The following is a 25,994-nucleotide window of genomic DNA, read 5'->3' on the forward strand; positions in this document are numbered from 1 at the left end:
CCATCAACTGCAAGCATTCTCTTCTAAATATGCGAAAAAACACCTACCGGTTGTTTACCATAGAAAAGAAATCATGCAAAATTATGTCTGCACGTGGCAGCCGTTCGCTGCGATTGAATGACATTAACCAGCAGGAAAACCAGCGTGTTATAAAAAGTAAGAGAAGCGTGTTATAAAAAGTAAGAGAATGAAACTTAAAGATGTAGCTACTTCCGCAATTTTGTTTATTCAGGTTTTTTTTTGCGCAGAATAATTATCAGCCATGAGAAGTAGATTCATTTCAACAGCAGCAAGAAAGAAACAAATCATGGCTCAGCATTACGCGGCTGCAAGTCACGGCCATGGTAATTTGGTAAATTCAGAAAGGTGCTAAAAACTTCTACTGCGATTACTACTGCTCATCCTTATACTGACGACGTTGTTTTATGCGCTGAAATCGAGTGTGGGCGGTGCTAAGAAAGTAATTCCGAAATACCAGCCCAGAGGCAGCGGATTTATAGGTTGCGAAAGCAGATGGGCAAACTTTGAAAAAAAAGACTAAGTTATAAGTGCTTGCGAGACTTCTCCAGGAAGCCCAATTTTGGTTATAACTTATTTCCGAGTAATGCAGATAAGATTCTCGTTCTCGTTTTTTTTTTTAGATTACAGACCGGGAAATCGCTTATACTGGTATTTGAATAAAAGTAGATACATGTTTGCAATTTGTTTAATAGTTTTCACCAAGTTTACATGGAATTCTCAACAAACAAACTAAATTGGGAATTGTTTTATCACCCTACAGGCTTGGTTTGGAAAGTTTAAGAAATTTTGGTACATAAAAATATCAACTAGAGCGTCGACCTAGCTAATTCAAACGTGAGAAATCTTGGTGATTGACACAATAGTGGATCGTTTGCATGACCTTTTTTTATGTCCAATTCCGAGTGGTTTGATTCGAATAACACTTTGTACTTAGTTAACAGAGTATTTAACAATTTCTGCCACCGGAGGCACCTGACTTGTATAACTACTGAAAATGTTCGGTTTGGTAAAACGAATTGTTCATAAGAAGTGGCCGATTGCTTCTACTCCGGGACCAGAAGAATCTGCATGCATTTACAGGAGAAGATGCCGCGAGTCATGCATACACGGGGATGACAAAGAAATGTTTCATTTCCTGGTCGACTGCTCATCTAAAATCGGATTGTCCAAGATGAGTTGAGGAACAGTTGAGTAGCGTAGTTGAAGAGAAATCTTGCTTGTTAAACAGGAAAAATATTTCACTGAATCAGCAGCAGTGGGTTGAAGTGAAGGCGGAACTGAGCAAAGATATTGAATGAAAAAAGTGCAAACAAGGGAACAATTCTAAGCAGGTGCCAGTCTGAGTGGCAGGTCGAGAGAGTGGATAGCAGCAACGGAAGCTTGAATAACGTTTCGGGTGTACTTGTGAGCAACCTATTCGATGAACTCGATGATCCTATGAACGATAACGAGAGCTTTGACACTGACCCGAGGAGAAAAAGATTTAAATTAAAATAACCGGGACCTACTCTAAAATATTACTACAATCAACCTGAATGAAATGAAATGTAGTTCCAAACAGTCATAAGATAGGGATTTTGTTATTCTGTGCGATTAGACGTTATTTTTTCCGGCAGTTAACCGGAAAAGTTTTGTTATTCTAGCAGATTATGATGTCTTTTTGTATTATATCAACTTGAACAGGTTGCCAGAAAAAATACTTCCGCACCCCAAGAAGCTATGGCTTCTTTGATGAAGTTCCTTACCTTAGTTAGTTCAGCAAACCATATCTCGTTAGGCGTATAAGGACACCTTTTACTATAATACGCAGTCTTCGCTGAATCAATGCGCTGCATTGGCACAATAAGTGTTCCGAGGTTTCTACTTCAGAAATACAGAAAAATCTGTCCACGTGGTATGTGGATGGCCCCTAAGCTGTTGGAAAGTTTGCCGAGATAAATCAAGTGTGTATCTCCTTCAGAATGTGAAACTCTCGCGCCAAAAACTTCTTGGAAGAAACAGGAATCGACAAGCTAGCGTCACTAGTGAAGAAATTTGTTCAGTGAAATCCTTCTCACTTTACATAATAAAATTGTCCTTTGTTGAAAGGAATTGCTTTAATAATAAGGAATATGACTCTTTACAGAAGGTGTCGCTGTTCAATTGAACAAAAAGATTGACAATTTGATGGTAGAAAGCAATTTTAATTGTCCTTCACTTCAAAACAACAGCATGGGATCGAATTACTTTTGTCAGGGTCTGCAACAGCTAATCTATCCAGAAAAAATGAACAGAAATAAAAATTCTAATGCAGCCAATTTTTGAGCAAGAACTACCAAATGTAAAGATTACTCCAATAAAAAGTCGCTTTGAAAATGGTTTACAGTGAAGTTTTTGCCGGATTTTTGAACAGTTTAATTAGAACGGAACAATGTGCTCGTGCAATGCTTCTTGTTTCAACACCATTCTAAGCCAACGATGCTAGATGCTTTTGAAAAATGTTAGCAACTTCTTGAAAAACCGGAAAAATCTGCTTGAAATCTGAAAAACATCTATCCGTGATTCGTAAAAAATTTGCTCACGCAGACAAAAGTCTGCAAAAATCTGCACACATTTTGAGAAAGTCTGCGCAGACAGTTGGAAAGTCTGACAAAAATCTGCGTAAACTATTGAAAATCTGCAAACATTTGCAAAGCAATAAAAATCTGTACATCTGGTATCCCTGTTTTGAACAGAACTGGGCATGCATGAACAAAAAAATATCTGGCAGAAAGAGGAGCGAGAAACCTTACATGAAGGGTGTTACGGTCAAACATTGGTCATCTTTAAATATTTGATACGGCAATTATTTTATCGTGTATCAAAAAAGAACCTGAGCACCACTGAAGAACATTTGCTCTTCAGTTGAGAAAAAGGCGTCGAAACAAAAGATGCAACGCATCAAAGTTTTGCTCGCGCATCGCGAAAATCCGAACCACTCGCATGCCAAGTTGGTACAGTTGTTGAATGTGGCCAAATCGACCGCCGCTAACGAAACAAAAGTTTTTGGAAAACGTTTGTCGACTGCCAGGAAGACAGGATCGGGTCAAAATCGGAATACGAAGGCCGCAAAAATGACGAAAAGAGTAGCCAGCAGTTTCAAGCGGAATCTCAGCCTATCCGGCCGAGATATCGCAAGCAAATTGGGAGTGTCGTCCACAACTAAGAATCAAGCTGAAAAGAGAAACCAGCTGAAGCATCAAGTTATCGTCCAATTATTTTACTCTCTTCTATAAGCAAACTTTTTGAAAGAATGATTCTTAGTAGAATGACGACACATATCAATGAAAATTCAATTTTTGCAAATGAGCAGCTTGGATTTCGCCAATGGCATTCGACATTCTGTTACTTAGAGTAACTAATATGATTCGTACTAATAAATCTGAAGGATAATCCACTGGAGCTGCTCTTCTAGACATAGAAAAAGCATTCGACAGTGTTTGGCATAAAGGTTTGATAGCTAAAATGGCTAATTTTCGTTTTTCTCTTTACATCACAAAAATGATACAAAGTTACTTGACAGACCGCACTCTTCCGGTTAACTATTTAAATAGTTAATCTGATGCATGTTAGAGCTGGTGTACCTCCAGGAAGTATCTTGGGCCCAGTATTATATAATGTTTTTTCTTCTGATCTTCCTGATTTTCCACCAGGATGTGAGAAATCTCTGTTTTGTGACGATACAAGCATTTCCGTAAAAGGAAAAAGCCTTCGTGTCATATGCAGTAGGCTGCAAAAAAGTCTAGATATATTTTCTTCGTATTTGCAGAAATGGAAGATTTCTCCTAATGCATCAAAAACACAATTATATTTTTTTCCTCATAAACCAACAGTTTCTTTTCTCAAACCCACTAATAATCATGTTGTTAAGACGAACGGTGCAATCTTAAATTGGTCTGACCAAGTTAAATATTTAGGGCTAATTTATGATAAAAATCTTACCTTCAAGGAGCACATTGAGAATATCCTAACAAAGTGCAATAAATATATAAAATGTTTGTATCCTCTTATCAACAGAAATTCTAGACTTTGTCTCAAGAATTAACTGTTAATTTACAAGCAAATATTTAGACCAGCAATGTTATATGCAATCCCCATCTAGACAAGTTGTTGTACAACCAGAAAGAAGATGCTTCAAAGGATTCATAACAAACTTCTGAAAATGATATTGAAGCGTCCTCGCTGGTTTAGCACGAATGAACTACACAGGCTTACTAATGTGGAAACATTAGAAAATATGTCAAACCAAATTATCAATAAGTTCCGACTAGGGTTGTCGGTATTACCGACTTTATGAAAAACCGGTATTTCGGTATTCATAAAAATAAAAACCGGTAAAAACCGGTACTTTTATTTTATTTTTCGGATTATTACAAAGCAGGGGTGATTCGTGGACTTTGAACCTACTTTTCCAACTGCAAAGTAATGATGATTGTCCGAGAAAAAACGCATGTTATCCTCCCTGTACTGTTTACAAACAAAACAAAAAAATAATTAAAGATATAGGGTGTCGAACGTCTCCGGTAGTGGTTTTCTTCGATCGGTTTTCTACCGCAGTCTTGTGCAAAAACCTGCCGAAGACGTTACGTACACAAATTTGGATTGCAATTTTTTTTGCTTAGCGTCTCAGGTTGCATCTATGTATGAACGCTGCATAATAATGTTTTTGCATTTATGAGTACCTATGTTTCATTACGGTCCAGTTTTTTGTAAGATTCGGACCTCTGCGACCATTGCTTTGATCTCTTGTGGTACATGTTACACATACAACACTGGATAAATTCAACAGTGTTTGGAAAACTTCAATGACTGAATCTAGAGATATGATTACGCAGAACATAATTTCGAAACTCAATTCTTAGAAAAACAATATTTGAAACTGTGGCACTACGAGTAAACAGTGTTCTATATAATTTTAGAATGTATATTAAGTTAAAAATTCAATTCATTCAGGATTAATTCAAGCCAACAAACGGTAGAAAAAGACCGACTTCCGCAGAGAGAAATCAGGTTTTTCTTCGAAACCTACGCCATTACCCGTTGGTAATTGATTAATTCTTACTTTCTGGCCAACACGCGTCCACTTCCTTTTCTTCTATGAGCTGAGTTTGAAAAAGACACATTTATTTTGTATCTAGGCTGTGAGTTTGGATTAACTTTTTAACGTGTGCCGATGTATGTGGTCAAAGTTTCTTGGCAAGAAATGAGTTTCTTACAAGTACGATAAGTGGAGTTAAAAAGAATTAACTCTTCTCATACGTTGAATGCTGTTTCTGTTTTACGCAAGGACTGTTTTGGAAATAAACACGCACGAAAACATCGCAAGTAATCATTGGTGAAACACATCCTTCTTCTGGTTGTGAAGAAAAGTAAGTGCGAGCTTTTATCCTAATATTGATTTAATTTCGCTGAATATTTCTAAGGATAAACCGTCACTCCACAAGTCACCATTACATAAGTATTTTTAGATTCTGATAATTTTGTATTTACGAGTGTCTTTGTATTTCGGTTTCAAGGCTCAGTCCGATACAACATACCCTAAAGTCGCTTTATATCCGGATTTATCCGCAGGTTATTTTTACGCAAGTTTTTCCGCGAATATTTTTACATGAATTTCGGAATTTACCGTTTTTTGCGCGAACTTTCCAGAGAAGTTGGTTTTTACACGGTTTGATTTGGTTTTTGGTTGTCAAACCGTTTATTTAGATTTTTTCAGTGTCGCTTGAGTTTCCAGGATATGATGGATTCATAATTTTTAGAAAGTTCTCAACATGAATGGGGTTATTTTAAGTTGGTTTTACAAAGTTCAGTACTGGGAACAAATCTACGATAAAAAAAACTCATTTTCAAAGAGTACACTGAAGGTCTACAAGCAAAATCTCATTAACAAGGAGGAAAACGCTTCAAAGAACTCAGAATAGAATTCTGAGAATCATTTTGAAGCGCCCTGCGGGTGATTTGCTTAACCCGAATTACATAGACCTACTGGTGTCGCTGTGTGAAATAATAATTATTATTACCAACTTTTGACAAAAATCGTTGCAATCCTCAATTTCTGGGGTAAGCTCAGCTTTATAGTCAAGAAGTTAGCAATTTATTTTATAGTCAAGAAGTTAGCAATCTAAGGTTGAAAAAAAAAAAAACAATTATAAAAAAAGGTTTTGTTTTGCGTTTTTTGTCTTCATAACTTCCCTTCATTTTTTTGATGCGCAGCTTATGAGTTAAATATTTTTAATTTTAGTCTTGAATTGATTAACACAAACCGAATGAAAAAGACTGTCAAAATTCCAAGGTCAATTAACTCGTAGCAACGTTCAACTGTTGCGATCTGCTTGAAGCGAAGCCAAACCATTACCACCCACTGTGGAAAGTCATTTCCATTGTAACAAGTACGAAATTACTTATATGTATTAAAAATTTACATAGAGCGGGGGCCTAGTGTGGTTGGTAACATCTCCGCCAACCACGCTCGACGCCTGGGTTCGAATCCCACCGCCGACATAGGTGTCGATGGTTGTGAGGTGGCGTGATCCACTCACAACCAACCCAACTGGTCTAGATTCAATCCTAGCCGACACCGGGAGATTTTCTGAGGCGAAAAATCTCTGGGATCACGCCTTCCATCGCGTGAGGAAGTAAAGCCGTTGGCGCCGGTCCGTTAATAATCGAGTCGTGAGTTAGGGTCCTGGGTGTGGAGTCGCCTACTTGGGCGTCGGTGATTGGCCACAACAGTGGTGGAACTAGACCGACGGAAAATAAGCGAGAATAAAAAAAAAAAATTAACACATAACTGACTTCCTAATGTAATTTACTCTCGTGTTGCAAGTGAGCAGGAAACAGACGTCATCCGAGAGGCACTTACTTTGTACTCCTCCGGCATATCACAGATGGTTTCGTTCATGGCGGGTGAGTATTGTGGTGAAGCGAAAAAAATCACTGGCAAACTGATGAACACTCCAATCAGCGTTAACGCACTTATCACCATTTTCGCCCGCCTAACGGTGCACATGGTTTGCCGTTTCAGCGGATATAGCACCGCAATGAAGCGTTCTACCGTGAAGGCGACCACGAACCACACCGACAGGAAACTGCACAGATTGCTGAAGAACGTAAAAAACTGACAATACACATCCAAGGTGTAGATTTTTATGTCAATTAAATTGAGCCAAGGTACAAACAAACCGAACAAATAGCACGTATCACTTAGACCCAGTGCGGCTAGGTAATATGAGGAGGAGAGCTTCTTGAGCTTGGTTTTGAAGAACACGAGCACCGAGAGTACGTTTCCAATGCTTCCGAAAAGCACCAGCGCCGGTATGTAGTAGAAGTTAATCATACTCAGCAGTTCAGCGTAATAAATGAAGGTATGCTGGTCAATGTCGTAGCTGTGAACATTTTGCGTGATTTCTGGCTGGTAAGTGGTTTGATGATACCACGATTCGTTCGAACCACCGGTTAGCACTGCAGTCGTTGCTAGATAAGAAGAATACGACGTCGTTCGGAAAATTACTCCACTAGCGTTTGACTCTCTTAAGAACTCTTGTTCGCCAGACACTAACTCGTTTAGCACTTCAACGCTACCACTGAATGCATATTGGCTGCGGTTGGCATCCGATGGTTGCACCATTTGCTCGTGTAAACCATTCCCTTCCCAGAAGGCATTACCACTTGAATTGTTCTGCATATTCAATGAAGCACATCGTATTCCAGTTTAAAATTCACAACGATAGCAAACTGGAATTAGACACTTGGACACACTCACTTTGCACCGTCGACGTTAATAATCTGTCAACTGTTTGCCATGCTATTGAACTGATGTTCGAGTACCACTAAGCAGCCTTTTTACATCTAATACGGCTCCTTGCACTACACTGATCTTATCGTAATCAGGTCAACTGCATACTATATGCTAATTAGCCTATAACAATGCTTACGAAACTTTTTTCCCATACAGCACAATAGCAAATCAATCATATCCTTGTATTCCAAAAACTCGAAATAACTAGCCGCTAAGGAATTACCCTCGTGCCGAAGTCAACGCGTCAACCGACTGTGGAACCGATTCCTGAGGCTATAGTAATCAGATGATGACTGAACGTACCAAAGTCTAAACGGTATCTAAAACATAGAGCGGAAAATCGTCAGTACCAGCAGACAACGAAATGCACATTCGGCACTTCAATTTCGCGCCTGCTAGCTGGGGAAAGTTCATTCCCAATCCCGACAAGTCCTGCCCGCTAGTCGCACGAACAATGCACTCACCAATCAGTTCATTCGAGAACTCCCCGAAGTTCATCAATGTGTGTATTTGCTGCCGGCAAGGGTGCACACACAGGCTGCTTGTTCAGCTGTCTATACATCGACCCTAAGTACGAACGACGCGCAATAATCGTAAACCGGAACCGGTGAATTCTGAGGAAAAACCCAATTTTCGTCGCGTCTCGACAGACGCAATACCACGTACTGGTATTACTGTCCAAGGCAATCATCGAGTCTTAATCTGTGAGAGCAGGACGCTATGCAGGGCTTCAATGAAAGAGATCCGATTTTTGTCTTGTGGGAAAACGATTTTTTCTGCTGCAATCGTCAGGTTTAGTATAAGAGATTGTTTTAAAATTCCAAAGCCTAACACAAAGAGACAGGTTCCCTAACAGACGCGGACTTTGAATACGATCAAATCTTGTAGGTCTCAGGAAAACTTTTTAAAATAAATCATTCAATAAAAACTATAAGTTTGTACAATACTTCACAAAGAAATTAAACGTAAATAATCAAACAAGCGGTTACAAGTAAACAATTTAAGCATTGTTTTCAAATCTAAATATGCAGAACTACTTCTAAGCTTATCAGTTCCCTACCACGGAAGGTGATACAGTCTCACGAGAAAAATGCGCGCGAAACCCGATTAACATCCAGCCACCCGAAGTCATTTGTCGAAATGAATACAAGAGAACACTTGTTGCAATCAATTATGCACGCAGCAATTCGAGCTGGAGCAATTATAGCGTCCTTCCAGTTTTCGCATAAGTTCTTATCTGATTTCGCCTTTCGGTTTTTTTAGAAGCAGCTTGATAGTTTTTCGAAATCTTCTTCATAATAAGAGCAGAATCATTTCAAATCGTCTGGAAATACGCGAAAATTTAATCGTCCATCTTTGATTTGAATGAAACTTTGCACACGTATTTTGCTTAGCAAACTGAGCATTTTTCACAGGTGGAGAGATTTTCTACACCCATGAGTTACATTCTAAAAGGGCGTATGCCTTTTGGCATTGGTTTTAATCGAAGCATTGTAGCCCAGAAACCGTTGGTTGTACAGAAAAACTGTCTGCGAATGAGTTGTAGGGAATTAAAAATGCACCATAAAAAAAATATATACTGTACAAACAAAATTTTTTTCGACCAAAAAAAATTAAAAATAAACGTTAAATTTCAATTTAAAAAAACAAGCGTTGAATTTTTTTTTACTTTTTTTTTTTAAAGAAACTTGACGTTAATACGCAACTTTTAAAAAAAGGTCCAGGATGGAGAAATGAAAGATAATTTTTTTATGGTAGATTAATTTTTTTATGAAAATTATAATTCAAACATTTTTCAAAATATTTGTATTCTGATGATTTTAAAAGATGCAGAGAGTCATTTTAAATCAAAAAGCTCTTGGTAGTAAACATTCTAAAGGCATTGGTTTTCGAGTTATTTCTAATTTAAGCTCGAAAAATTATAATTATTCAGGAAAATACACGTTTTTCCTAATTTGTCCATGGTTCTTCAGCAAAAACCATACGTTCATTGGAATGCTTGATCAAAAATATACAATTCATTCTTTGACAACAAAACGATTGGGCGAACGGTTCTCAAGAAAAGAGTTAACTGCTTTGAGTGATATAAATATATATATAAGAATCAAATATTTATTTTCGAGTTTTATTATCTTAAGAGCATATTTTTCATATATTTTTCATGACATAGATACTTTACAGAACTAGTTTCACCTTATATTTTATATACATCATAAGTAAATGATTCGTCATCTTTTGAAAACAGCTTCGTTTGTATCTTATTTTCTGAAATCGGAACAAAAGAGTAATATTTTTATCATTGTAGATTTTTTGAAAATATTGCTCCATTCTATTACTCCTTGTTCATATTCTTCATATTATACCCAACTAAATGACATTTTTGATGAATTTTTATTACTTTTCTGATTAGCCCAATCATACAATTATTTTGCGCTTGTAATGGGATGTTCATGTTCTTTACCTAAACTTGCATTTCCTGCCATTCGTTTTAATATGCCACCAATTGCATCGCATGGGCCTTTACCACGAGAAGTCGCAAAAAATGCCACTCTGCATCGACGTTATATTTTGTTTTAAACTTGCAAAGACTTGCAAAGTTTTTTCTATTTTTATATTGTGAGGCAGCTCCATCAGACATTAATATCGCTTTTTTCAACTCTATTGTTGTTTTCAAAAAACTCATTAATTTGGCAATGAACACCTGAACCGCAACAGTATCATGATGGAGTACTTCCGATATTATGATGAAGCTGATATTCTTAAGTGTTCCAGATTCTGAATAGAAAACAACGAAGGGATGAATGGTGGTTTGACTATCATTCCAATAACTACACGAATCACAAATTGATAAAGACGTATTAAAATGAGCTTGACTGTTCAACATTTTTAATTTTGCAATAACGTTTTCGTTTAATTTGCGTAAGCTTGATGAGCACCGATGATCAGGAAAGGGTTTACAGCATTTGGGCTTGGTGTATTCCATTTTCACTTTATTCATCTTCACAAAATGCAAACTGTTACTAACACATCTAGAGTAGTGCAATCGTATTTGTATACGAAAACAGATATTATAGGTAACCCAGTAGTTATTGGTTGCGTACTTTACAAACAGTTATTGTTAGTAAACAAGTAGGTAGTGTTGCACGACAAACATATTTTTTTATAAAACACTCGGCAAGGGGGAACGTGTAGGTAGGCTAAGGTTTAGCGCTTGAGTTATTTATCCAATCGTTTTGTTGTCAAAGAATGAAAATATACAATTTTGATCAAGCATTACAATGAACGTATGGTTTTTGCTGGAGAACCATGGACAAATGAAGAAAAACGTGTATTTTCCGAAATATAATTAATTTTTCGAGCTTAATTTTAAAATAACTCGAAAACCGATGCCTTTAGAATGTTTACTATCAAGAGCTTTTTGATTTAAAATGACTCTCTGCATCTTTTAAAATCATCAGAATACAAATATTTTGAAAAATGTTCAAATTAGAATTTTTATAAAAAAATTAATCTACCATACAAAAATATTTTTCATTTCTCCATCCTGGACTTTTTTCAAAAAGTTACGTATTAACGTCAAGTTTCTTTAAAAAAAATAAAAAAAAATTCAACTCTTATTTTTAAATTGAAATTTAATGTTTATTTTTAATTTTTTTTGGTCAAAAAAAATTTTTTTTGTACAGTGTATATTTTTTTATGATGCATTTTTAATTCCCTACAACTCATTTTCAGACAGTTTTTCTATACAACCAACGGTTTCTGGGCTACAATGCTTCGAATAAAACCTATGCCAAAAGTCATACGCCTTTTTAGAATGTAACTCATGGGTGTAAAAAATCTCTCCACCTGTGAAAAATGCTCAGTTTGCTAAGCCAAATACGTGTGCAAAGTTTCATTCAAATCAAAAATGGTCGATATTCGACCATAGGTCATTTCGCGCGATCTTGCTCATAAATGAATGCAATGGAATAAGTCGACTTTAATGTTATAAACTGACGTAGAAAGAGCCTATCTTTAAATTTCACAACAATACAGCAGTAAATCTTTGCATTTACGCTAAAAATTGTCGTTACTTTAGCTTAGCCTTTTAGATGAGCCCATAGAATTTTGGTAATAAAATTCACCAGCCTTGTTTTTATTTTTCGTTTAGTTTCGCCTGTTTAAATGTGCTCTTGTTTTAAAAATGATGTAAATCCGCCTGTTTACAAAACAATTTGCAAATGAGTCTGTTACTTCTAAAACAATGAACTGGACAAGATTTGAATTCTTGCATCGCCCCTTACTAAAACTGTATGTCGTTGCCTCAAATGCTGTTAGTCATTTTGAAGCTAATGGTACAGTAAAACGATTTGTTTACATTTTACTAATTGTGTTTTATGTCTGATTTTGTGCCAAATAGGCGCCATTTGCTGGAAGTCTTATTTTTCTCATTTTATTCACAGGAAACAGGGCTACAGTGCAGCTGCAGCTGAATTTTGCGTAAATGCTGCTCTATGTGAAACAACGTGTCGTGATTGATACCTTCACTTCCGCGTGTAGGAAGGCCAAGAACTTTCGAAGACGCTAATTGGAGGAGTAGCTTGCTGAGGATCCACGCCAAACGCAGGAACAACTTGCTTTGGTAGTTGGAAGTTACCCGCCAAGCCGAGATTGCATGATTTGAGGACGGTTGAAAAACAAAGAAATTGGGTTTCTTATGATTTGAAGCCAAAGGAAAAGGGTTTTTATCATCGTGACGGGTGATGAAAAATGGATTCATTACAGCAACTCAAGCATGCTTCTATGCCATCGACACGCTGCAGTTACGCGGTAAGGTTACATCGTGTGTTCGGTGGGACCAAGTCGATGTTATTTCTTCTGCGCTGCTAAAACCAAACGAGTTATAGATAGGTATTTTTGCAAAATAAATAAATATACATTTTTATTAAAAAAAAACACACGCACACGCAAACACAAGGCGAAAACTTAGTTACGCACCTAATAATTTAAATGCGTACAACGTCGACCACTTTCCACGTCGCTTTTTAATTTTTATAGGAGAACTGACAAAACTGATTGTGTATCTGCAATTCCACAAAAAAGGGCAGCCATTTAAATCTACCATTTTTGATCTAGCTGAAACTTTGCGCAGATGTTCTTATGTGCTAAACATATAATTTTTCAGCGTTGTGTATTTACATTGACATACTCAATAAAAACAATAAATGAATTTCTAACAAAATTCAAACTAGCTCGATAGTTAAAATACGATCGCATTTAGTGAAAAATAGTTTAGGTGTCACTCTTAATAAGCCAGTTCGCAAGAGGTACAACCGCATGTTGTTTTGATGTTCTGCGATTGGGCCGAAAGTTTAGGCGTTTGTTTGTATATTCAAGTTAGATGGTTTTGCAAGATTTTGATTTTTACATTGAGGTTAAATGGGGTGAAGAATCATGTGTCCAAAACATCCAAATCACATAAAGTTCAATTCAAGATGAATTTTGCTAAAACTTTGTGTTATTAGCAAATATTTGCTATTTTTTCAAACAGATTTTATTTTGTGCAAATAAAAATCGTACCAAAAATAGCAAATATTTGCGTCGTCCAATACCTGCTTAACAGTGCTTCAAAACCCATGGTCACAACATATGGCAAAGAGGTAACATGACGAAATTCTCAATGTACAGAAAAAAATATATCGAATGATCTCGTCATCAGTCGCAAAAATGAAACTTTGGCCGCTTTGAGGCACAACTTTCCTAAGTCCGATTGAGTTGAAATTTTGTATGATGACGTTTTTCGAGAAAACGAAGTTATCCGCCTTTCTATTTCACGGCTAACCTCGTTGTCACATGTCACTAATCTATCCAGGTAAATAAACTCGTCGACTACTTTAAAAGTTTCCCCAGCTAAAAACACCTCAGCAATAACATCCGTGTGACTACCACGTTCTCTACCAGCCACTATGTATTGAGTTTTGGCAGAGTTAATGATGAGCCCTATTCTCGCAGCTTCCCTCCTGAGAGGTCCGAAGGCCTTTTCCACTGCTCTACGGTTGATACCAATGATGTCGATATCGTCCACAAAACCTTGAAGCATGTGAGACTTCGTAATGATGGTGCCGCTTCTTTGCACACCGGCCCTCCGTATGGTACCCTCCAATGCGATGTTGAACAATAAATTAGACAGCCGGTCTCCCTGCTTCAAACCATCTAACGTCACGAAGGAGTTCGATATCTCACCGGCTATCCTGACGCATGATGTAGAGCCTTCAATGGTGGCAGTCTAATTAGTTTTGTTGGGAAACCATGTTCGAGCATAATTCGCCATAACTCATTTCTCTTAACTGTATCGTACGCTGCCCTAATGTCAATGAACAGATGGTGCGTAGGCAGGTTGAATTCTCGAAATTTATCGAGGATCTGTCGCAGGGTGAACATTTGGTCCGTAGTGGAGCGTCCCCCTCGAAAACCACATTGGTAATCGCCAACAAAGATCTCTGACAACGACCTCAGTCTATGGAACAGGATACGGAGAGAATTTTCTAAACGGACCGAGGGCAATTCTTCATCGGACCACAGTCTAAGCATGATCTGGTGTAAAACACGATACAGCTTAAACACTCAAACATTTTTCGATTGAGCTACGCAATCGCAACGCTTATTGAATAAAAAATAGTTTGTAAAAAAAACATTATATTAGACTATTAAAATATTGTATAATGTATACTTCTGATTGACGAAATGAATTAATAAATAAAAAGCTGTTCGCTTCCGACTTTGAAAAGTTCGGTTGGAATGCCGTCCTTACCAGCTGCCGTACAGTTCCTCAGCCCTTTCACTGCTTTCTTAACCTCGTCCATGGATGGTGGGTCCACAACTTTGCTATCATCCTCAATCACCATCCTGCTCCTTTCGACCTCGTAGCCAAAACTTCTCCCGCTGTGGTGCTGATTGTACTGTGGATATGCATTCACTGTTCATTCAGACTACCTCCTGAATCCTCGACCCACAAAGGTCTCCTGCCCGAGCTGCGCATTTGCATCCCCGATGACGATCTTGATGTCGTGTCCTGGGCACTCATTATACGTCTTTTCCAGGAGCTCACAGAACTCCTTCTTCTGTTTATCGGGTTTATCGTTGGTCGGTGCGTACACATTTATCAGGCTGTAGTTGAAATATTTGCCCTTAATTCTTAACACGCATATACGGTCACTAATCAGCCTCCATCTAATGACTCGCTTCATCTGTTGATGAGCACGAAACCGACACTTCTTTCTGCTTTCACGCCGCCACTGTAGTAGATGTGGTACTACATTAAATGAAGTTCCCGCAATAGGATCTACTGCCCGGAATTCGCGTTCTCCCATTTTCGGTCACCTCACCTCCTGTATGGCAGCTACCTCCACATTCATCTTCAGCAGCCAGGATACCAAGTATACCTGAACGTGTCGGTTCGAGTAGAGTCCTTACATACCAAGTACCGAGTTTCCATTATTCGTTGCCCTTTTTCGTTCCATGCCGATTACTCCGTTCCGTGTTTATATCTGGATTGTTCGTAGTATTTTACCTTCGGTGTGCTGCCTTACTAGGGCTGCGAGACCTAGTCTCGCGACGGGGCTGCCGTCTTAGACGTCTGGCGAGGCACCGCTTTTCGTAATTCAGCCGCCCGCTCCTGATCAGACGCTGTTGTACGCCACCCCTAACATGGGAATACAGCCGCTTACGATCCCCCTTCCCAGTCGGCATACGACCATAGCTTCCACCGGGGGTTGGTTACCCGATCTCTGCTGAAGTTACTCGTGTCTCGGTTGGCACCTCGTGGAGGTTGGGATATGAGATCTCAAGTGACGTGTGCCCATCCGTTTATCAACCAGAATAAAATTGCATGCATAATTGCCTTAAGAAAGTCTTGAACTTCTATTTCATTGAACTATGAAAGTGCATTATTTTACTCAAAATATCATAAAAACTTAAAAACGATTTTCATCATTTCGCCAAATCCACGGTTTCGCCAAATTCACGGTGAAGAATTGACAGTGATAAAATTAAAAAAGCACTGTACTGAACAAATTTCAATTACCGTCTGCCAGGGTGAGATGGTGCCAAAAAAGGATATGTTTTTGTTCCTTAGTTTGTAATGCACACATTTAGGCAATGAGTTTGATCCAAATCACGCCAATGCACACTTAAATTTTTAGTTAACGACTGCCGCAAAAATGGTTAAGTTACGATAAACTATAATTTTGCTAAAAATAAATGAACTTTGGCCTAATCTCACCCCTTCTATGGGGTGAGATTGTGCCAAAAACAAAAAGTTGAATTTAATACCTGTTAAATAAACAGTAGCGCATCTACGAATAATCCACTTGAATAAAATGATAAAACAGTAAGTATAGGGACGAGCATAAACAACGTGGACTATTAAGGGGCTGTAGGGGGTTGACCAGAAACTACGTTTCATAAGAATTATAAAAAAAGGATGACTGGATCAAATCGATATCTGGAGTAACCAGTTATGAGAACGTGGCTTATAGACATTCTCTTTACACATAGTGGCGTCTCCAGGTAGCTTAGAAAGGGAAAACGTTAGGACATAAATCCTGAGAAAAATTTCCGTTTCAATTATTGTGTCATTAACCCCTTTATATTCCATTGGAGATCTCAAAACTGCTGGAAACGTATCCACAACCCTCCTTCCGCGCTTTAAAAGTCATCATTTTTTATAGAATAGGTGTACAATACTTTGTTACATTCCATAAGTAATATCAAACATTGTAAATTTCCATCTAACATTTGAGAACAGTAAGCTTCTTAAGCTTTTAGTCATTATTTTAAATAATATCATAGCTAGACAACATACCCTATGCTGTGAAGAAAAAAAAGCATACCCTATGTAAACAATGCAAGTGTTTTGGTGTATACTGATACAATTTTGTCGTGAATGTAAATTCCGCACACTGTATCGTTCATAATAGCTTGGCACAATCTCACCTCAAAAGGGCTCATAAAGTGTACAGTTTGAAAAAAACATTATTTTCCAAGCCAACACCGGTTCAATGAATAATATTTCCTAACCACATTGGAGACGACATCCTAACGTACCAACTGAGCAGTAAGTTGATGTGATTTCTTGATCGGGTTGGTTTCCCTGGGACATTTTTGGATAACGTTATTTGCGCATGTTTTTCACCCTGTACTTTGAAACATTATTTATGTGAAACAGTTCACTGATGTTATCTATATTCCATTTGAAGGTATGAATAAATATGTCACGTTTCATAAAGTATTGAGTTTGAGGTATAAGGTTTTAGAAATCTCAAGTAATTGAAAATACAAACATTCTCCGTTTTGTCTCAATCTCACCCCCGTGGCTTTATCTCACCCCGGCTTACGGTAATAAAAATTATACGTATGGGTCATTCCATACGAAGTGTACATGCCACTTGGACACGACCATCACAAATTTTGCTCAAAGTTGGGGGAATTATTCATCTACTGTCACTTTGGAAAAATCCCAATTTTGGTGTCGATTGGATTACCCGCCGCTCTGTAGGACCCCCCTCTTTATTGCAAAGTCACGCGTTTTTTGTTCAAAATCTCTTTACTTTTTTTCTTTCAATTCATAGACGTAAGATGTCCAAAAAATAGTGATAGATGATTTATGAAGGAAATAAACCAAGAAATCCAAAAAAATATATAACTTTTGACCGAAAGTATTGCCAGATAAATTATTTTTGTATTTGAAAACCAAATTTACATTTTTCGGCAAATGCAGCCATTTTTATTTTAAATTTGATAATTTCATCGTGTTCCTTGGAAAATTTCACTTAAGAAACAACTATCATGCCGAGGTAATATGAGCCAATCTCGAGATATAACATTTTTACGAAAATAGTTGTAAATTTCGTAGTTAATTTATTTTATAATTTAATGATGTAAGACACCCGAAAAATAGTGATAGGTGAATTTGGAAGAAAATCAACCAAGGAATCCAGAAAAAATATTGTTTTTGACCGGAAGTGTTGCCAGATAGATTATTTGTGTATTTTGAAATTAAGTTTGCATTTTTCGGCAAATGTAGCTAAATTTATTTTAAATTTGATGGTTTCATCGTACTTCTCGGAAAATTTTACGTAAGAAACACTTATCACCCTGTGGTATTATGAGCCAGTCTCGAGATATTACATTTTTACGAATAATTAATTACGAAATTTCAAATTTAATTTCAAAATACAAAAATAATCTATCTGGCAACACTTCCGGTCAAAAGTTAAATTTTTTCTGGATTCCTTGGTTTATTTTCTTCCAAAATCATCTATCAGTTTTTTTTGGACATCTTACTTCTATGGATTGTAAGAAAAAGAGAAAAGAGATTTTGAACAAAAAATGCGTGACTTTGCAATAAAGAGGGGAGTCCTACAGAGCGGGGGGTATTCCAATCGACACCAAAATTGGGATTTTTCCAAAGTGACAGTAGAATTATTTCCCCAACTTTGAGCAAAATCTGTGATGGTCGTGTCCAAGTTAGTGCTTTTTCGTGGTCACTTCTTATGGAACGACCCGTATAACATTTTGTTTTGTCCTGATAAATGACACCTTTGTTAAATCGTTTGCAGAGCACATTGACGTGGTCAAAACCAAGAAAACAGGAGGGCATATTGAGAAATTTGCTAATTAGGTTTTGAATTTAGGAAAACGCAATGTTGGCAACACAAGGGTCCCGAAATGTCTGCAAATTGAAGAAAAAGTTGTTATTCTGAATTCATAAATAGTGGGGGCAGTCCCGCAGTCCGATAAGTCCACCAATCGGTACAGAATTGTAGCTTTCATGTTTCAGACCAAAATAGGGTAGGTGAGCCAGTTATGGCAAGTGCACCAGTTATGGTTATATCGCATAAGCGCAATGGTACCAGTTATGGCAATACACCATTTAAACTCCATAGGCCATAACTGGTTCATGCCATAACTGGTACATTTTTTAGGTATTGCCATAACTGGCACTCCTCCCCTACATCGACTCACAAATATTGGTTGAAATCCGAGATGGTCGATGCAATGACCCTTCAATTAAGCTTACAATCACCGTCACCGGCTGGTATCGAGGTAATATAGATGGAATATGATGAAGTAATGTGGGGTATAATAAAATATAATGGAGTGTAATTAAATATGTTGAAATACAGACCTCAATTCGTTAGTGATATTTGGGTGAAATTTTCGTGTACTTGTGTCAATTTTGATCCGTCGATTAGAACAGTTTGAACAGTGGCGCGATAATAGTTTTTGTTTCGTATTCGATTTTTTCGTCACTGTGTCGTGAATATGACATGGGGCACGACATGACCTTTTGATATGGTCATCAAAATGTGTCCTTGCTATGTTCCACCTGCTCAGTGCTTTTCTACAACATACTAAGCCGTAGCATACAAAGCAATTTGTAAGGAGGAAGGCGGAAAGGTAGAGGGACACAGAAGAATCCATACGATGTCCATTTGCTACTGCTCTTGCAGATTGCCTTTGTTAGCATGGGTGTTTCGCCACTCCGGACTCCCGAGTATCATTTGTGACACCAAAGCAGCCGCTGGGAGCCAAAATTGCCCCTTCATGTGACGCACATTGATGAAGAAATCTTCATTTCTGTGATTTATATGAGTCCATTCAGTCGATCTCACTCGTAGAGTGTTCCTTTGCGCCGGTATAGATTCCAGGCGGCTGGTGTAATGGAGAAATGCTTCTTTGGAGTCTAGGGAATAGAAACTTTTGCATTTTGTGATTGGAATTTTTCGGATAAAAATATACCAGTTGAGCTTGGTCAATTAGTATAAATTTGTTCGATGCACTATTTCGACAAGTGGGAATTTGTACAGTCTCATCGTTTGATTCGAATAATGTGTTTTATTAATGTATAAAATAATATAAATTGACATCGTAATCGGTGTTTTAAGTTTGAGAATAAAATTCTGTTTTACGCAGTTGATTTCTCTGATCACCGTAAAACGTTATATTGTGTCGAGTTTTTTTTCCATTTCCCATTTCGAATATTTTTATTCCCTGCATGGCAATGACGAAGAAGAAGCTTCAATCTTCGTTATAAATGAGAATAAAAAAGGAAGGCTCCACTGTCTAGAGAAAACACCTTTGTCGGGTAATTTAGGAATTTCTTGCCCAATAGATTAAATATGGAAAGCGGCAAAATTTATAAACCTGTGGTCTCTTGAACCAGATTCAACGCAGCCAACTCCAACGCAACGCACGATAGAGCAATAATGAATTCCCCTATGTCTTAGCATCAAGTCGTAACGCCGAAACGAGTTGTATCTTGATACTTGTCTCTATCAAATTAAACACGTTTTTCCCTCAAGGAGTACCATTCAGTTTCTGCTCACGAACGCTGCTGTACTTATTAATACACACCGGGGTCAAACTTTTTCTTTTGGTGGCCTTGGCGTATATTTTTATTATTTCGGCATCTCGAATAGCATTAGTCATAACCTTGAAGGGAACGATTCTGCAAATTGACTTAGCCGAAACCCACCAAGTATCAGTCAGTATCACGAACGGTACATTACGAGTTAATAAATATTTATAACAGAATAACACCTTGCATGCTATCGGATGATACAGTGGTACAGGAGTGTTGAATGCATAAGAAACGCTAGCTGAAAGGTAAAAATATTATATACAACCACGTGTGGGCTGAGCTGCATAAAACAGAGGTTATATTGGTTAGTTCTGAACCATCAATTATCCTTCTTCATGTCGCCTAAGCCGGATACCGTTCATCGTTGGTTTCTTTTTCACCGGTTACGCTTCCTGGAACGGAAACTAAGAATAACATTAGGGGTACTGGGGGTAAGCCCGGCCCCCTAAGGAAAATGATTCTTTAGTAGGACTTGATGGCAAATATTGTTATATTGCTTTCACAGAATCATTTCCCAGATTGTTTTCTACAAGTTTTTTTTTTTTGTGTGGACCCCACTGCTACCAGTAGTTGTTTGATCTATTGTGGCATTGTCCGGACGTTTTTGCTGTTTGCACATTTCTGGTTTTTTTACCATTTTGCAGTGCTACTTATTGAGAAGTAACCTGCTCCGTGTTATAGTGCTTTTTGTCTTCTCCTTCAGACTTAGTAACCTACTACCTTCCTTATCGACCTTATCATATCCTCCTGCAGGATATCACTCTAAAAGCATATAACGTGCTATAGTCTATGATATTATTGAAGCTTTAGATCAGTGGTTATTAAGTCTGGAGGGAAGTTATAGTACTTTTTTTTGTCTTCTCATTCAGATTTAGTAACCAACTTTCTTCCTTATCGATTCTATCATATCCTCCTGCAAGCTATCACTCTAAAAGCATATAACGTGCTATAGTCTATGATATTATCGAAGCTTTAGACGAGAGGTTATTAAATCTGGAGAGAAGATTTTGTGTGGAAGAGCCTGAGAATAAACCCATACTTAAAGTCCTTTTTGCGAACGAATGGTTTGGTTCTACTAAGATTCGAATCTATCACCATTCGCTTGTCAAAGCGGACTCTGTAACCTTGCGGCTACGAAGCTCGACAACTCTACAAGATATGGAAGCTTTCAGTACTTTCAAACTGTTATTTTACAAGAAATAGTGAAGTTTTGAAACTAAGATAAAAAAGACGTTTAGCAACCAGTGCGGGTGAAACCGGCACCCCTTGGGGGTAACACCGGCACCTTAGTTTGTTCATGAATTTACTTGAATTAACTAAACCAATTTAAATTTGGAAACCGCCAAATGAGAGATCTTACATTTCTGTATGTTACTGTTGTATTTGGTTGTTGTCGGTTAGCTGGTTCTGGGGAGATTGCCGGAACAAGTTCCGGTGAACATTATGTATAAACAATGAAAGAATTTGATACTCGGCAAGCCTATCATGTGGCACTTTAAATCATATTATCAACTAGTTAAATCGAAGCCAGGATCACATTGACCACACTGGAGAATACTCCAAATACCACCGGGAAAGCGGCCAGTTTTGTGACTTGATTCAGTACATTCGACACCTTTAATAACCCTTGGAATCATTCATAAATCACAGAAGAGCTTGAGTGCATGGTTCTAAGTCGATTAATTAATTTATTTAGCAGCGAGACATCGGTAATAGATGAGAAGTATGTGTCACTAACATCCAACTAGCCTCAGACCATGTCGGACTTACCCCACTCACTGGGTGACGGTGTTACCCCGACAGTACCCATTTTTTTAAAAGAGTATTTCTACAAATTTATCGCTTCAATTTACCTCAGATCGAATTACTGTGATTGCTAACAATTCAAACAATAAATTGTAGAGCAACGAAAAATTATTGTAGTCTTTTCAAATGAATAAAAGCTTAAGTTCCACTCACGAAAAATTACATCCGTTTACGCATCAGCTGCAGTAGCGTATGTTTTGCCTATTATTTTGACGTTTGACGTTTCGCGGTGGCTTCGATGTGTCTTAAAAAGCCTAAAATATTAAATACCAACACTTCACATATTCCAAAACACAGTTAATTAGCGTTTTCTAGTTAAATCCTAGGGGTGACGGTCTTACCCTCAGTGCCGGGCTTACCCCTAGTACCCCTACCTTCTACTTATCTAGTTTTTTCGCAACATCAAACTTGTTGACGATAGCCTGCTTCCTTCGGAAGAAAGTTTTTGCAAGAATGAGTCGCCGGTACTTGTAGCTGAATTTTCTAAATTGACGTTGGGAAAACGAAAAAGCACAGTGCATCTCCATTATTCTTGTTCTTATCATCAACCGCACCAGACCAAACCACAATGCAATTATGTGAGGCTAAATTGTATCTGATGCATGATGGGATTTCTGATTACCCGGAGGTTTGTCTACCTGCCGGCAAGTTTACTGAATATTCTTTGGGCAGCACTAAACACTTGTAATTTTGTGGCAATCAATGAGGTAATCTGCCCAACTGATAATAACGTCAATCCATTTATAAGGTAGAGTCGAACTGAATTAAGATGGCCTATGTAATTTGGCAGTATATCCTTGCGGCTGGCGGGAAACGTAATATAAATCTCAACACCAGCTGTCAAGCCTCTTCTCTTCCAATTCACTGGCTTCCCGAGTCTCCCAGCGAGCCGAGCAACGATCCTTTGACTCAATTAGCACTGACTGGTGTTCCGTTCGGTAGCTAGGTATATTTTATAGGCATCGACATCCGATTAGCAAGAAGTCGAACTTTGTGACGATTCGAAAAGTTTTCACCTTTTGTCTTTATTGTCGATTCATCCGTACCTTATTGCTAGATTTTGTCTACAGAATTGATCGAATCTTCGAAGAGTACGCTCGATTTCCTTTAATCTGTTGAAACATATTGCTCTGCCATGCTGCCGGTTGTCAAGGGGGTTATCGGTTACGCTTGCAATCAAAGCAAAGCGATAAGTATGACAGAGATGATGAAATTCCATAACGAATGACAACATGTCGCTTTCGCTGTGATCCATCACTGTTTGGAACATCAATTATTTGCTCTATCCAACGGTAAAGCCATTTACCGGTTGTTGCTCTAGATAATCATACACGGCGCTTGATTGTTTCTTTCGTTCGAGCGACAAACTGAGACGGGGTGGGAAACCAGATTTTGCTCAAACATCAGGTGATCCGAACAGGCGAAGGATAGTAAACCTTCCCCCGCATGGTACTTTTGATATTGTGCTGACTGACGAGCAAGTGTGAAATTTTGCTGATTGCAATACCAGGCGCCTCCATCGATTTCAAACCAATGGAGTTGCATAGTCAATAGTATAGTAATAGTAATTCGTGCAGTATATTAGAAAGAAGAAAAAAAAACTTTCAAGATGAAATTTTATTTTCAAACACGTGATAGAAATACGCGTCGCTACATAATAGGCGCAAAAACACAATCAGACAACTTAATGGTGTCTCACTTGGCAGCAGAACGTTTCCAGCACGAGTGTGACCAGAAAACTGGTTCGCAATAGAGAAGGAATTCTCACGGAATCGCACCTAATTGGATCCGCGGAGTGTTGGATAGCAAATTGTGCGAATTGTCTGATGATAAGAGAATGTGCTGCGAAGCAGAGTGAAATTAGAATTTAAAGCGTGATAGAACAAGAAGTTATCGCATTCGACATTGTGAACAGAAGCATCAACGAGAACGTTCGTGTTGTCAACACTAGTTTGTTAAAGAGTGCAGACGTCGAAGACGGAAATAATGCCAAATTAAATTTGGAATAACAAAGTTTTGGTTACTGACGCAAAAATCAATTATTAAAAATTAAAAAGGAAAAGTACAAAAAATGGAAATTCCAAGGATAGACTGAACCTTGATAGTAGATACTAAAGCAGAAATTCAAAATAAAATCCGAAATTTTATTTCTCAAACAGAAAATTACATTGGTAAATAAAGGTTTTGTCCCAGAACTCAAACTAAAAAAAGAAAAGATCAAAGCTTTTTAACCATTCTTGTGAATTTTGGAACCCCTAGCAAAGATATTTTTTTCAGACGTAGCCAATGGCCAACGTAGTAGCGACGAACTCTGCGACCTTTTGACACAATTCTGCATTCAATAAGGGCACGAGAATTCACCAATTTAGGCGGAAATGGAGTTTTCGATTTTTTTCTCATGGTTTAGAGCTCTCTATGAAGAAGTTGTTTCTAGGTCTAGTCGTAAAATAACTAAAATTTTTGTCCGAGAAATAATGTTATATTACACTGGCCAACACAGTTTCAAAAAAAGATTTCAAAAACGCGTCAAAGCCCTCACCCACTCTAACACGAACGTTAATCGTGCGCCTCCTTTCACAGTTGAACCGATGGAGACGCCAAATAACCATTGTACAGCGTTCTAGGGTAGTGATGGGAAACTTATCGATACTTATCGATAATATCGATAAATGCTTGTCATCGATATTATCGTTAATTTTTTGACGTTAACGATAATTATCGATATTATAAGGGTGAGCACAAGTCAGTGCGGCTGGTTACTGGAGGAGACCCAAGAGAAGGAGACCTCACTTACCCTACCCCAGGAGTTGCTTTTGCCGCTAGGTATTTGTTGGGCGCTGCTATTCGACAAGACTTAGCATTGTTGGGGGTGGTGTAACGGTTCGCCCCGGGTGTCACTGAGTTTCTGAGAAATAATGGTAACTAAAAAGGTATTTATAGTTTTTCGTTTCCTAAGAACAGATGAATTCGACAACTTAGTACTGGTGAACTTTATAACAATATCCAAACTTTTTGCACCATCTCATAAAAAGCAATGATACTAAATTGTAATAAAATGCATTTTCTTTGGCTTGCTAACTCTTATAATATGATGGACATGCATAGCGGCAGTCTATTGGTAATTCTTTGGTAATTGTTTAGTTTAACTTGGAACTGTTTAAGTTAAAAGTATCTCTTACCCAACAAACAATTTTTAGTTCCACTAAAAATCCAAATCAACGAAATTGTTGCGCCAAAAAAGTATCCTGATTTATTCAGGGGGTAGACAAAATAATTGAGATAAATAAAATTCTCTCGAATTTTAAATGGCCAGAACTTTACGAAAAATGAATCAATTTTGAAAACCGGTTTCATTTCACTAGAAAACAGTATTATATTATAAGTTTAGTAAAGCGGGCAATGTATGCAGTTTGCGAGGATGCGAAAATGAACGGGAATAGAAGGTGTGACTTTTAGGCTTAGAAAAAAATTCCCTCGTCCAGACATCTGGGTCTCGGAGCTGCAGGCAATGACGCAGCGACAGCGGTTGAATGAGACGGTCAAGTCGATTTTCCCTGCGAATCGCGACGCGGCAGTGGTATTGGACGACTAGACCTATCTCACCCTGGATGGCAACGACTAGCAGGGCTCTTCGAATTTTACCTCCCCCACGAAGGAAGTGAGCACCGAGCAGTAGCGTAGCGTGACCGGGTGACACCCGGGCGGAAAATTTAGGTTTCACCCCTTTCCCTCTGGGTGTCACCCCCACCAGATTGCAGTTAAATCATCTTGTTACCAAAAATGGCGAGAGTTAGTCCGCTCGTTTTCAAATGCACTAAATCTACCTGTTTTCGAAAAATTTATAAATTTTCGAGAATTTCAGCTCGACCTCCACTTAAATGGTAATTAATCTCACCCTTTCGAAGGCGACACGCGTAAAAAATTTTCTCCTAGGGGGTGACACCCGGG

At 38.0% G+C, this 25,994-nt stretch overlaps 1 protein-coding gene across 1 annotated transcript in view; it reads right to left on the reverse strand.

Moving 5' to 3' along the window:
• The window catches only part of LOC129724846 (growth hormone secretagogue receptor type 1-like), a 74,694-nt gene extending 66,553 nt beyond the window's left edge, over nucleotides 1-8,141 (reverse strand). Inside the window, exon 1 of the mRNA XM_055680075.1 lies at nucleotides 6,902-8,141. Within this exon, the coding sequence (XP_055536050.1) occupies nucleotides 6,902-7,723 (822 nt within the window). The 5' untranslated portion in view covers nucleotides 7,724-8,141. The remainder of the gene's footprint in view (nucleotides 1-6,901) is intronic.
• Nucleotides 8,142-25,994: the final 17,853 nt, after the last annotated feature.

The sequence above is a fragment of the Wyeomyia smithii genome, chromosome 2 (genome assembly GCF_029784165.1).
Source record: "Wyeomyia smithii strain HCP4-BCI-WySm-NY-G18 chromosome 2, ASM2978416v1, whole genome shotgun sequence".
In the NCBI taxonomy this organism is placed as follows: domain Eukaryota; kingdom Metazoa; phylum Arthropoda; class Insecta; order Diptera; family Culicidae; genus Wyeomyia; species Wyeomyia smithii.